The sequence below is a fragment of the Sinohyriopsis cumingii genome, chromosome 16 (assembly GCF_028554795.1).
Source record: "Sinohyriopsis cumingii isolate HCF-2022 chromosome 16, ASM2855479v2, whole genome shotgun sequence".
NCBI lineage: Eukaryota > Metazoa > Mollusca > Bivalvia > Unionida > Unionidae > Sinohyriopsis > Sinohyriopsis cumingii.
In genome coordinates this window covers 70,111,537-70,127,127 of record NC_142976.1, presented here as the reverse complement: position 1 = coordinate 70,127,127, position 15,591 = coordinate 70,111,537, and the positions used below count along the sequence as shown (strand labels likewise).

The 15,591-nt window shown below is 37.3% G+C and overlaps 1 protein-coding gene across 1 annotated transcript; it reads right to left on the bottom strand.

The window, feature by feature from the left end:
- Window positions 1-359: 359 nt before the first annotated feature.
- Window positions 360-15,417, bottom strand: LOC149780742 (multiple inositol polyphosphate phosphatase 1-like). The gene is made up of 4 exons (XM_089936406.1): window positions 14,619-15,417; window positions 13,913-14,037; window positions 4,992-5,107; window positions 360-817 (listed from the first exon to the last, which is right to left on the bottom strand). The coding sequence occupies exons 1-4, from the start codon at window positions 15,346-15,348 to the stop codon at window positions 439-441; spliced, it is 1,350 nt and encodes a 449-aa protein (XP_089792532.1). The 5' UTR covers window positions 15,349-15,417; the 3' UTR covers window positions 360-438.
- Window positions 15,418-15,591: the final 174 nt, after the last annotated feature.

The following is a 15,591-nucleotide window of genomic DNA, read 5'->3' as shown; positions in this document are numbered from 1 at the left end:
ATGAAAGCTAAACTGCATGACTTATCGTAAACAAGCATGGTTTCATATTTGAATGCAAACACCTAATACAAGACCGGAGGGATGCGGATTCCGGGGTTTCAGAAACCCCCCTCCAGCCAAAATCAACGTACACACACACGAACGTCGTCACTTGTCGATTGAAATTTGACCTTCGTTTTATTCTTGCACACGTTCATTGGGCATTATGAACACTTTGAGTAAATAGACACATAGAGACGTTTGCTTTGGTGCCCTTTCGAGGAAAGATAGATCCCGTTTGAAATGTTAGACCCCACCCCACCCCAACACTTAACCTGATCCGAACCTGCAATGAACATATATTCTTTCAAGTTCTAATGTATATTTCAGCATAACTTTATTGAAATATTATTATTTCATTTGAGCATCAGGGGTTGGTAACACATATTCATATGCATTTTAGCCGACAATAACTCCCGATACCATGATGTCATTGTGGCAGATTTCGTCGAAGTTGCAACCTACACTATTTCGGACGTCAGTGTCGAGGTAACTGCATATAGAATCGCCACAATTCAGTGCTTCCGGTTCATCATTTACCAAAAGTCTCAGTACATAGTCACTTTCGAGCGGACGACCATTGCCTTGATGGCAGTTATAGAGGATGAGGACAATGTTAGCTGAGAAGGGAGTAGTATGGCTGACGATGTACTTCCGGTTCCTCATGACATCATAGTTGCTTGCAAGAAGGGGATGCTGGTCACGGAAAAGGCCCAGACGGTTAGCTAAGTGGGTCACTGTATCCGAATGTCCAAACACAAACTTCGCAACGCTGTAACTTGATGAAGAAAGTAAAAGAATGGAAGTAAAATATGTGGAAATAATGCTTATTTACAACAGTAGTATGAATGAACAAAATACGCGTATCATTTATTCTCGCAAATATATTTATCACTGTAACTACATACAGTGAAACCTATCTAAGCGGACACCATCTTAAAAGGGACATTTCACAAACAGCAGACCAATTTTTTATTTCACCCACGTGTTTGACTCGTATAAAAACGACATCCTACTACAAAAGACAGTTTTCACGGTTCTTCAAGTGTCCTTTTTGGATACGTTTCACTATAATTATTAAATTTCTGAGTAAATAAAGATGCAGGATTTAAATTTGCTGTTGAATGCAATTAGGGTTTATATTTAAATCAGTCATAACTGATTTGTCCTACAAATTCAATGAGCTTCTAAAACAACATCTTAGCGCATGGTAGTAGCGAAGATGGCGACAATCAGAGTAACCATTGTTTTTGTTTTTTTCTTCTTCAAAAAAAGCCAGCTATCATCAACCCTGCAGGGGACCTGGGTCGGGTGGCCTAGTGGTATAAGGCTCTCGCCTTCACTGACATCTCACCTTTGTTTGTGTATGTTCCAGTCTCTGCTCGGACAACGTGAGTAATGTGAGAAAGCTTTCTAGTAGCTTCCCATTGGTCGGTGGTTCTTCCCGGTTTGTTTTTCCTCGACCAAATATACTGGCCGCCATGTATAGGCTATCCTGTGCTGAAACAAATTACGTTAAACACACAAACCACACAACAACCCTTGCATATGACGGAACCTACCAATGTCTATTAGTGCCGTCCTTGGTTGCGCAATTTTGATGTTGTTCATCTTCTCTTGGGCATGGTGGCCCCGGACTGATGAACAATATTCAACACTTGGTCACACTAGGTCACCTAATGGACTGAAATGCGTCCTTGCCGCCGGCTTTAATTACTCAAAAATACTTTTTGCGGCACAGCAACACAATTAGGTTTTTTGAGTGACGAAGTATCATTTAATCATCTGAGGGTGAACTAAACAGTTAAATAAACTGAAATGTCAAAGTATCAAAAACTATGAAAAGAGATTAAGCGATTTATGTCCCGATAATACGAAGCTCAAACGGAAATATTAATTTTCTCATAGTCGTTGAGAAAGAGTACATCATGACAACAACAAAAAAATTAAAACAAAAACAAAGAACCAGAAACTCTCAAGACTGACTTCTTTGCGAAAGCTACATAGGCTTACTGGTCGAAAGTCGGGTTAATGACCATCAGAAACAGTGAGCTTGGACCAGTTACAACATGTAAAGAATTATTAATATAATTCATAGCTTATTAACATACTCACGCAAATACCCATACACTGTAATGAATTCTTTTATGTCGACAGCTACAAAAGCTATCCTTTTTGCCATACCTTTTATTTCTAGAATTTTTATTATCTTTTTTTCAGAATCAGTCTATTAATTATAGGTTTCAATGTTCTTGCGTTAGAATTCTTTTATTGGCCTTTTTTCTCTCGAATTTTCCACATCGAAAACAAGGGTGCATTTATACAGTGAGAATGTATCGATTTATTTCCTACAGAATTATTCGATTTAATTCCTCCAACAGAATTATTCGATTTATTTCCTACAGAATTATTCGATTTATTTCCTACAGAATTATTCGATTTATTTCCTCCTACAAAATTATTCAATTTATTTCCTCCTACAGAATTATTCGATTTATTTCCTACAGAATTATTCGATTTATTTCCTACAGAATTATTTGATTTATTTCCTCCTACAGAATTATTCGATTTGTTTCCTACATAATTATTCGATTTAATTCCTCCTAAAGAATTATTCGATTTATTTCCTACATAATTATTCGATTTTTTTGTTTCTTAAGAGTATATTGTTAACTGTTTCTCACACGTAAAAAAATGAATTCAGTAACCTGAAGAATATCATGTATAAATCAATCTGAGAACATATAGTTGTTATAACTGCTGAGCAGACGTACCAGAAATGCTTCATTCATTGATCGAATTTGTGTATATTAATGCATCTAGTATGTATCTTAGACGTCAATCAAGTATGTATCTTAGACTTCAGTCTAGAATGCATATTAGACGTAAATCATATATATATATATATATATATATATATATATATATATATATATATATATATATATATATATATATATATATATATATATATATATATATATATATATATATTAGACTTCAGTCTAGTATGTATCTCAGACATCAGTCTAGAATGTATCTTAAACGCAAATCAAGCATGTATTTTAGACTTCAGTCTAGAATGTGTCGTAGATTTCATTCTAGTATTTATTTCAGACTTCAGTCAAGAACGCATCTTAGACTTCAGGTGTCTATTTTAACCAGCGGATTTGCACTATTCGGTAAAACTCGCATTTAATAGCAACACAATGTTCATTTTTCCTTTAACTTTAAAGTATTTGTTTATTAATTTCTAAGTGTTCGTCTATCGATATGTTTCTATTTTCGCAAAGTTTGCATTTAATAGTTCCATTTTACCAAAGACACTTAATATTTCTCTTTGTCTGTGCTGAGTTTTACTAAATTAAGTATTGTTTTATCTGTTGCATACACGCAATAGATCTGTACAACTCGTACGGCTAGAAGTATGTGGAGTCCAATAGATTTGTCTAACTCATATTACTAGAAGTATGTGGAATGCAATAGATTTGTCTAACTCGTACGACTAGAAGTATGTGGATTGCAATAGATTTGTCTAACTCGTACAACTAGAAGTATGTGGAATGCATTAGATTTGACTAACTCGTATGACTAGAAGTATGTGGAATCCAACAGATGTGTCTCTCTCGCACGACTACATGTGTGTGGAATCCAATATATTTGTCTCACTCGTACAGCTAGATGTATGTGGAATCCAGCAGATTTGTCTAACTCGTCCGGCTACATGTACGAGGAATCTAATAGATTTGTCTAACTCATATTATTATTATTATTATTATTTACATAAAATAAACATATTACACAGACAACAAACAGGAATGCTTATAACAAAGCTAAATAAGTTATATAATAAGCGACAGAACACGCACATAAATGAAATATAATACAAGTATAAATCACATGTAAGATTAAAGCCGTACATTGCAACACCTACATTCAGGGCCGGCGCTACCATATAGGCAAACTAGGCAGCCGCCTAGAGCGCTGATTTCAGGGGGCGCATTTAAAAAAAAAAATTATTGTTTATAAATTTTGAAATTAATATTTGGGGGGTGGGGGCGCCAAAATCTAACCTTGCCTAGGGCGCCAGATAGTCTGGCCGGGTCTGGCGCCGGCCCTGCCTACATTAGCAACACGTCATAACACAACACGTATACATTTATGAAAGTTAAAAAGAAATGGTATTAAAGTAATGGGAATAATGTGAAAATACGCTGATCCACCATGGATGGATATTAAAAGTTGTAAATATGTTTCTTCAATTTCCAGTGGAATCGTAAAGGATCAGGGAAGGGTACCGTACTACAAATTAAAGTCATAATTTGATTTACCAGGAACTTAAACTCCGATTTGAAAATTAAAAGTATAATTAAAAACTATCAAAACTGATAAATTTAAACTATGTTCTCTTGGTCTGCTTTGATTTAAAGGGTAAGACTAAACTATTTATAGATCCTATGTAATATTACGCTCTTAAGGTCACGTAAGCAAAATTTAACTAAAGATATTCCGTACAATTTACAGCCATGGATACAAATTATGAAATTAAATAGAATCATGTTACAGGAGTTACACAAAAATATAGTTATACATAAGAGTTCAAAGACATTCTGGATTGCATCATTGTGTTATATGACAACATTTAAAACTACTGGAATCTATTCGGAATATTCTATATTTCTGACTTTTGATAGTATATTTAAGATGACTTGGAATTTAATGCACTGTGTTGTAAGTGTATTTTGAATTTTCATTTTGTATTGTATGAATACAATTTGCTTGCTGATTTTTATTGATGGTTTCACTTTCTTTCTGTTACATATTTTGAGACCTAGTTTACAGAGCAATAACAACAGATGGGATGCCCTTTTTGTAGCTGTGTAAAACGTTCCTTTTCCTGGAATACAAGAGAACACACACACACACACACACGCACGCACAAAGAGACTTACTTCAGGTGATGGCTGTGATTATGTATCACGTGCGCGATTGAATTAACTAAGTCCTTGGCAATAGGGCACGCCATTGCAGTGTTAATGGGAACTCCATAGCCCCGTAGGTAGTAATCCTGAACAAAAAAATAAAATATTACTCACAGAAAATTGAATTCCAATATTTTATAAATCTAGAAAAGGTGATGTCTTCTTTTAGATTTTACTATATTTCAATTTTGTAAATAATAATAATAATAATAATAATAATAATTGTTGTTGCTGCTGCTGCTGTTGCCGGTGTTTTTATCACTGTTGTTGTTGTTATACTCAATCTTGGATATATTACAATATACTGGAGGTTAAGAAATGAAAGTTGGGTTGATTTCAAGCTGTCCGTTACTGATTTTTCCGCATAAGTGACACCTAAACCGTCCAAGCATGGTTATGGAACCGTGTTTCCAAACACAGTTCGTGCGCTAATTAATGGATCAAGTAAAACTCAACCATTGCAGAATATGGTTTTACGATGGTGAACCTGGAATCTGTTGTATATGATTGCGCCATCGGCTGATGATCCGCTGTGTTAGGATGTTTTAAAGGATGTTCAAACGGCATTGAGAAGTAATAACAGAGAGAAGACCACTTTGTCGCCCACCGTCGATTTCTTTTCAACTATCGCCGAAGCCCCTACCATTGGCGATTTGGATACAAACAAAAACATTGCGAAGATGTGATGTTTGAAAATCACGTCAGTTCCGCATAACTATTTTCAAGACGCCATTACAAAAACACGGACGTCATATTATTGACTCAACGATAGACCATGTGCTTGATTCAAAGGCCGGGTCAGCGATGAGCGTATTTTGCTCACTATCACGTACAAGATCGACTCGAATTCGTTTGTGCAGATTCTCCATGGTTTTTCCAAACACAGCATTGTTCATGAGTTTGAAAAAGTCGTTTTCAAAGTCATGGGTGGCCTGTATGCGTGGATACCAATTCATTTGAATGTAATGAGCCATCCAAGCTTGCTTACAAAATCAAAAACATTATATGAATCTTGGTTACACGCATACTCAATGGGAAAAACAACTGTAGATCTCGCAGGTACAGTACATAGCTGTGTTTGGTCCGAAGACTTGGTACCAGTTAAGTGTATTCAGTGTATTTGCGACCGGACTCATAGACGGCAGCGCACTCGTACGGGGATAGCCACAAACCAGGCACCGACAACACCTCTGGAGCCAGAGGATAATCGTTTGTGTGCCTCGCGTAAATGTTCAAGATATTCCAGATAAACTTCAAAGAAGTATCCGTGGTCTCTGTGAATGTTGTGATCGCGCAAGAGTTTTTTGTAGATCAATGTGCGCATGATCGATCCAATGAAATCTACCAACATGAAGTGGTTGCATATGGCCTATTCGTAAAGGTTATTGGTATCTAGATACATGATGTAACTATTAGGGTCAGCGGGGTCATATCCGTCCACGTGTTGGTTGTTGGCACGATCGTATGTGTGACTTGACATGCATATCCCGCCACGAAGTAATCGCTCGATAAACAGATGTTGATCAATGTCGGTGAGCAATTCCAGCTCGATTTTGCTTTTGGACAAATATGCATCCCAACCCATACCCAGTGAAGAGAAGTAATGGGCGAGACAGAGCTTGTACACGTGCATGGCAGTATCATAAAAGTTCTCAAACAGCTCTGCGACCAATAAAACATCAGTTCGAAGATACAGATCGTGATAGTCGCCGACATTTTTGCAATCGAATACTAACCCAACTTTCTTTACATGTTTGTAATTTTCTTCTGAAATATCTTCACGTGACAACGATGAAAAAAAACCTCTTTGATCGGAGGCATATGACTTCAGCAACTTTGCCCCAGTAGTTCATGCATTCGAGCAACAGGGAGGGTGAACAGACCAATTTTGGAGCAAGTCTTCCTTGGAGAAAAAAAATCATACGAAAAAAATAAAAATACAAGGTCAATAACGTCAGACTGAAGCATCTAACTGACAGAGATTATCTCTAATTGGCTTAGCTCATTTTGTTACTTTATCTTTGTCGCTCGTGTTTTCAAATTTGTATGCGAGTTCGTTTACCCACCCGTACGCTCATTATTGTTCGTCACCCTCTCTGCTGCTGTTTCTTAATCAAAAGTTTTATCAAGACCTACACGATATCGCGATCGAGGATCATGTAAATTTATGATGATAAATCCATGTCGGGTAGCTTGTGCTTTTGACAAGAATGTTTTAAATTTTATCGCACCAAGTTTGATAAATGTTTTGCGGAGAATGTGTTTCGACTCCATTAAACACAACTAAAATACTGCAGTGTTCTCTGGTCACTTTAGGTATTTGTGTATATCGCTGAGTAGCATAAATAACGTGTTTTTATGCCTGCCTGTGGAAAATATTCTAGCTGGATTTGATTGTTTGTCCAGCATTACATCATCGTACACTACGAGATTATTAATATATCCATTTAGGTCATCTACAGATAGCGCTTCATCAATATCGGTAATAAAATTATAATATCGTTACCATTTTCATCTAGAACTTTTGCATTTTCTTTAAAATCTTTAAATACATCGTAGCATCGCTGATCATCAACTGACGGAGCCAACAAATATTAGATTAAGTAACAATTGCGTCTTTCCAGATACAGACGCACCTATGATAATTGCTCTGATAGAATTAGGTAGCGCTGGATGATGTTTGACAGGTTCTTGTTTTCGTGTCGCTGAAAAATCAATGACATCCATGTTGCAGAAATATAATAAATAACATGAAGTTATATTGTGTTCGATGCAGAGCATCTACCCCCACCAGTGGATTAACAACAACAATAACAAAAAATAAAAAGCGTGCCATTACAGGTAAGTGTGTTAAATGTGGTACAAGCAAATCCAAATGTATCTCCCTGGATAAGTCAAGGAAAACAGGTGGTGATATCGCTGCTTCATTAGGAAAATTACCAGGAGCTCCATATGCTAAGTATCCGGGGAAAAAAACATCTTCCTGGATATAATTAGTGTGGTCCTGGAACCCGACTTTTGTGTGAACTCAGTAGCTGATATCATTACGTCAATAAGACCTGATGATATCAGTGAAGATAATTTGGAGCATGCTAGCGTCGATGTATGCAACTTTATCGTATATTCATGTAGTTTTCTATCTGTATATGTAGATATTTTTTTGCGATGATATTAAGAATACCAGCAACTGTTGCTTCAGCTGAAATACAAATTGTTACAACTGCTGTTGATATCATTGTTATTGTTGATAGCAATACGCCTGTTCCAGCGATAACATCAGACGCCGAATACACAATTGTGTCAACGACAACTACACCTCTGCGATATTTTTTTACTATTATTGTATACTCGTCGACGATATTTTTCAGTTTGGTTCGCCACTTACATACTTGATTGTATATGTAATGTTGAACGTTGATTGGGGAGCTCGTTATATTTTAAGTAGGCGGTAGTTCAGCGACTAATTTAAGACACCAATAGTACCACAAAACCTATTTTTTCTTCGGGTTCCCCAACAAATGTTTACTTGTCGTTTTGCTCCGACATCACTAACATATATCCAAAGGATCCAGTTAGTGGATAACGCCATGAAATCGTGGTAAATATCGTAGTACCGATGACTGAGAATCTGTATATACCGGTAACTTCAGAGCGATATTTGTTGTATTCATTAAGTGATGTCCATAATGATGATCCAGATGCCGCTGTATACACTGAACTGTCGGTAATTTGTGTATGTCTGAGAGTTTAATACCGGTAACTACTGGTTTTCCAAAGAAATCATCAACAATTCCATTTGTTCTTTTGAGGTAATTCAAAAATGTGTTCACATGAGTGGTATAATCAGATTGAAATGTGGTCATTTCATTATTAATTGAAACTACGAGTTCATCATTGGGAGGTTTTTGTTGTCGATGTATTTCTTTGTTACAGCGTCATTGTCTGATTCTGGTTCTCCGAGATCAGTAATTTTATTATAAGCCATATTGAGAGAACCAGTCAATGTATCACCGGTAGACTGTAAACAATTAACAACACTTTTTATAATTCAGTCCTGATAGTTGCGATTGATACATTTGAGTATCTGATTCTACCGCCGTCAGTAAATACTGGAATGGTATCCGTGGTAGCACCGAGAACTCTTCGAACTATGTCAACCCACTCGTCTTCAAAACACCGTATTTATCCTGCAAAATAACAACTTCGTCCCGGTCAGCTCCAGAGAGGTTCATAATATCAGCAAGATCATCTCTAGTCGCGTAATTCAACAAATCAATATCATCTCTTTTCTTTTTGACAGAATAAGATCTTCTGTAAATATTAACGATTATATGATTATTATTTTAAAAAAGAACTCGTGTAATCATGTACAACTTTATGAGGTGAATCGGATGATTTTGCTACAGCGTCGAGTAGAACAATTACTTTACGACCACATATTGGCGGATCAGTTATTGTTTGTGTTGGTAATGTTGATTACCAGACGGGAGTGATGTGTATTGTGTTGACATATTTTAAAACTTCTTTTGGTCGCGCCAACCCATACGAATCAAAATAAACAATTCCATGTGGATCAATCGCGCATGCAACCGAATGAGTACCTTTTCCAGAACTTCTATCGAGAATAATGATAGCGGTTTCAACATTGTTTGGTTGTTTTTGGTAATTGATCATGCATAAAAACACCTCTTTAGATTTTAATGTTTAATTTTTATCAGCATCAATTAGATCAAAATTTGACATAGGAATGATTTGCGTCTAACGAAGTGTTCTTAGAAGTCGCAGACCTTTTCCGTACCACGAGTGAGGAGTTCCTGGCAATCTTAGGCCGCGACAATCTTAAACGGCCGCGTTGCGGTACGTTTAGCGCTCTTAAACGTATTATGTGTTGTACCTGTCATGATATTTTTTAGCTTTCTGCGTGCATAATTCCCCTTCCAATTGCTTTCTTTAGTGCCATTCCAGCAGCAGTTTGTACAGCACCAAGTGTAGCTGCTTTTTCAACAGCTGAGACTTCAGCGGCTATGGTATAGCTGCAAAAAGTGAAAATATACCTCCCGCCTTGACTGCGTTTTTAATGGCACCCTCAGAAGCATTAAGTTTAACGCAGGTTTTTGATTCTTTGGCGTTATTGAAGTATCTGAGTTGACGTTCTGTCAGTGATAATTTATTTGGACCACCTGCGCTTTGTTCTTTCTTAGTGATATTTTTATTCCACAGTTCCCTTTTGATATTGATTGTAGTTTATTTTCAAATCTGACCAGGAGTCAGACGGACACTAACGTGATGATATGACATATCATGAGCGATTTAATTACATATTTTCTACTGGGGCATCATTAACTCTCATTCGTCCACCAGCACCTTCAAGTAGTTTTGTTTTGTCTGAGAGTATGACAGCGATTGCTCTATAACCACCAGTGGGCAGTCGAGCTACACGAGCTCGGAAGTGTATATCAACGACAGATTGCCTGAATAAATCTAAATGTTGCAACGAAAAGTAATAGACTGGATACAGCGTGTTTTGAACTCCCGCTGAGATATCTGCAAAGCAGAATCCACATTCTGATCACGCCCCATAAATGTCATCAACCGATGATAATAACACGTGCAACATGATTTTGATCAAATTTTAGCAAAACTTCTTTAGAAGGTTCTTGATGTTATTTATTCTCAAAGCAACTTCACTAACCCCAAGCGTGTCAAATACCATTGGATTTCGTTCCTGCGATTTTACTCTGGCATTTTCCTGAAATGCAATGAATATATGTCGTGGTGCTGACACTCACTGCTGTGATGTTATCTGCCACGTGAATAACCCAGCAGCATTACTTTGAATACTGTCTGTGGTCATTGTCAACCATGATAATGTTGATTTACCACCTTGATCCATGAAAAAGAGCAACTATTGTTCTTGGGCAAGTGATGGAGTCATTAATGGCATCCACAACGACAGTTTTGTTAGTATTACTTTACCTGCATCAACTGCGTTGGGTCACCAGATTGCATCATTGTCGGTGGCTTTTCTTACAAGTACCACGGTAACTTGTCCAACCTTTCTACAGAATCCAAATATATGTGATAGTGGAATCACACATGAAAATTTTTCTTCTCCATTTAACAATGATCTACGTGCGGAAAATCCTAGGTTGAAATCGTCATTCATTGATGAAAATGCTTCCGCAGCTGCATCCAGTCTCACGTTGCTATTCTCGGGGTGATTAGTTGTATCCTATGCAAACACCAATGACGGACCAGCTGACCTCGAGTTATCATCAGAATATCTTGCCAGACCCAGTATTGTCGTGGCAAAATCAACATTTTCTAGACAAGAGTCAGCATTTTTCTCCGTCAATAATGTATATGGCACTGTTAAAAAAAAAACACCATAACACCAATGTTAACAAAACCAGGCCGATCTAAAAGTCCGTACGCTGTTATCATCTGCTTTCAAAAGTCTACCTTCGATCTCAACAAATGCCTCAGCGGGCAGGAAATATCTACTTGTATCCTGAAGTTGCAATTCAATTCTTCATCGTGCGTTAGGTACACGTGCGTCATAAGAATAATACTGATTATCGCGCACAGACTCGTCCTTGATTATTGGTGCATCCATGTCAAATGCTGGATCAGATACACGTTTGAACATTTTATTATAATTATTATCGTCTAACACGAAAACCACTTCCTGCTATCAGACTAGCAGTTACGTTTTTTCTTTGTCTGACAGGGGTACTCGGGGAAGCTTTGCTAGTTTTTGATTTTCAGCTTGATTTATTATTTTACTAACATTTGCAGGCATCTCTTCAGTGCTGGGTAATTTTACTGGCTGTTGTTTTCGTTGGATTAATCGTGCTAGTCTGTCCTTGATAGCTGAGAATGCTTTACTAGCAACATCACCAACAGCACCAATACATTTATCACAAACAACGTCAATGGCTATCATTGATAATTGTTTTGCAATCGGTATTGCCTTTTGGGCTATCCTTCTAAATAGACCCTGAACAACATCACCGATTCCATCCCCGTAGGTAACTTTATACGCGGGTAGTTGTGAATGTATCACCCTTACCATTAAAGATCCAAGTTGAGCATTATGTATGATCATCTTATTTTCTTGTCACTGATCTAATTACATTCCCTCAATCACTGATAATCTACGGTGATTTCGTCAATAAGAGAACGATAAACAGTAATGTCCATGATACCGCCTGTAAATAATCGTTGACAAATATCAGCTGCTTCATTAATGATTTCTGTAGTATTGTTACCGGCTCGTTTTCTGCCAATCAGAATTTCTAGTCGATCAATATCAGCAAGGACATTGCTGGGACAAGGAGTAATAAGACCACTTCCTCGAGTAACAAGACCACTTCCAGTTGTTTCTTTTGCTTCTTTCTTACTTGCTGAACGTAACTTCCTCTTTCGTCTAATTTCTTCAAATTGTAAATCTTCCTCTTCCTCAATACGAGGTGGTCTGAATGGCGATGTTTTTGGGGATAATATATACCCGAGTAATGGCACTATTTTAGCTTTTCCAACTTGTTTCTCAAATTCTGCAAATTTATCCTTATATTCACCAGTGATTCTAAATATACCATGGTATTTTAGAAATACAAAAGGGATGCCTTTGTTTCTGAAATATCGGTGTTGATTGGATCTAATGATTTATCACGATCTGGATATCCTGTTGCGAAAACCGCTACAGCGTTTTTTCGAAGTCTCTTACGATCTTCTTTGGTAAATTGGGCTGATGGTTTTGATTTTGGCGTAAAAAGATCCCTTACATCATCGACCTCCTCATGGACTTCGTCAATACTCTCAAGTACTTGTGTTTCTTCTTCTAATTGTGGTTGAACAGCAGCTGCTTCACCTGTACGTTCTTGTAGAATCTTTTTTTTAAATATAGTTCTTTATACTAATTTTTAGTTGCTTTAGCGATTTGCTCCATCGTGGGAAGAAGACCTTTGGTAGCCTTCGTAACCGGTTTAAATAATTGTTCTGCGCCTTCTGCAAATTCCACCTGAAGCGCTTGTAATTATTGTTTAACCGAATCGCGGACTGGAAGATATTTATTAATTGCCTCTAATCGCTCTCGGGCTAATATAGCTGTTCAATATTCCATTATAATAATGATTCAATTACTCAAACACTGCAGCAGCAGGGAGGGTGACGACCAATAATGAGTGTACGGGTGGCTAAATGAACATACATACAAGTTTGAAAACATGGGCGACAAAGATAAAGTAACAAAATGAGCTAACACAATTAGAGAAAATCTCTGTCGGTTAGAAGCTTCGGTTTGACGCTATTGTCATTGTATTTCTACTTTTTTCGTATGAAGTTTTATTTTCAAGGAAGACTTGCTCCAAAATTGGTCTGTTCACCATCCCTGCTGCATTCGTAGGGATACGCACGAATCCAATTTGGGTGCTGCCTTTTATGCACCGCGTCATTCCTTTGTTTTTAGTGTGAAGCCCTGTTGTTTTGTTTTGTTTGTTTTTTTTGTTGGGTTTATTTTTGCGGTGGGAGTGTGAAGTGAGGTGTTAATCGCATAAAACCTTTTGTTAATTTCATATAACTTGAATTTGTTTTACCTTCTGATCTTTCTTACTTCATGCATTAATCTTTTGATCGTTATTAGCCACTCTCAAAATAGACGGATAGTTGCCCTTTTCGTAGATTTTGTTTTTATTTTTATTTATTTATTTTAAATTCATTTTAAAGAGTAAATTTCTTTGTAATGTAATATAATTCTTTTCACTCTCATAATGTTTGTTCTTAATATTTGTTTTTCTTCCTAATGTTAATTTGTCCCCTTGACGAGAACTTGTTATGCAGAGAGAGAGAGAGAGAGAGAGAGAGAGAGAGAAAGAAAGATTACAGCAGACCTCTATGTCACTTGCGTATTCTAGAATTTCTCTCTCATCGTCTGTTTGAATGGAGCACCATGTGTCTGATCGGTTGTAACTCGCCAGCTCGGCAGCACACGTCTTGTAAATCATTAGAACATCAGCTGTACAAAAATAGAAGTCATATTTACTCAATAGGAACATAGGTCAGTCATTTACATCAAGTAGAGATATAACCTCTAATGTGATTGTAGGAATACACGTGGACTCGCCTCTGGCTGGGTGCACCACATATACTGCGACAGAAAAGGCTGATGATGCTCCGATTTTGATTTTGTCTCCTTCCGCCACCTTAAATTGCAATTTAACAAAAGTAATTCCAAAAAGAGTTCTCAGAGGCGGGAAATTACATCAGAGCTTACTTTCTCGACCAGATGTAAAAGACCTAAGAGATTCCGATTGTATGCGTCTCTAATGCACACTCATAAACTGAAAAGATTTATTGCAACTGCACATTAAAACAAAGCAAAGAAAAATATATATACAAAATATTAAAAAACAAGTTTTGACTGTACCAGACCAAAAGAGCAAAACTGTAAAATAGAACATGTTCGCTCGAAATATTAAAACGAAAAATAAAACATTTTTACATAAGCTAATTATAAAGATCGATGGGCCATTACAAGTGCCAGTTTTCGTGAAAATTTCATATTTTTAGTTTGGGAGCTATCATAAGTATGCTTACCCGCACTGAGAGAGCCATTTGTAAGACCTAGTCTTGCTTCGTTCGCTGTAATCACATTCCGGAAGAGGTCTCCTGTCAGAAAATTATTGTATTCTTTCAAAACTGTAATATTAGTATCCACCGAATCTGAGTAAAGCTTACACATATCAAAGTAACGTGTTAAATTGTCGTTGATCTGTGGGTTTATTGCAGTGGACTGTGCGTCTCTAACACCCAGCGACAGTCCTGAGAAAAGCTCCTGAGCACTTGCCTTTGTTCTTTGTGTGCTTGAAGAGACAAAGTGGATATTGTCCATGTTTCCGTCAAGTAAACTAAACAGCCGCTTCCCGAGTCTTGCCCCAATAGTATGAAGCTCCTCTTTCCCCATATCGTGTAGAAAATTAGCCTTATCAATGGGATAAGTGTTGCTCCATGTTCTCAAGAAATCGTATTTCGCATTCCTCACGTTCGGTGCTAGCTTATTCTGAAGTAACGTCATACCGCGCATGTCGCCAGCACTAGGATAACGTAAGCCGTGACGGAAAATACCATTGACATGCACGGCTGTGCACGTACGTCCATTAAAATTCATCGTCGTGTACTCATCCTTGGTGATGGGAGAGGTGACGTCATGAGACCAGAAATATGAAGTTTTGGTTGATAAAATGTCTCTTTTGACACCGGCAACATGTGAGCTAGTACATGCTAAGAGTAGCAAAAGAAGCATAAGCCAGCAGTTTTCGGAGACCATGCTTTGCGGAAGTATGGACAACCTGTGAAGTAAGGAGCAATTTCCAAAGGTGAAACACCTTGCGAGAGATCTTATCTCTGTTGTTACGATAAGACACTCGTGCAAAGGTCATCTTGTAATACGTCTTGTATGGTTTCAGATTGCTTCTTGGTCAATCTTTGTGAAATCTGCACTTCTGATTCTTTATTTTTTTTTTAATCATCCAACACATACAGGTAGTGATTGCAGGGCTTGATTCCTGAA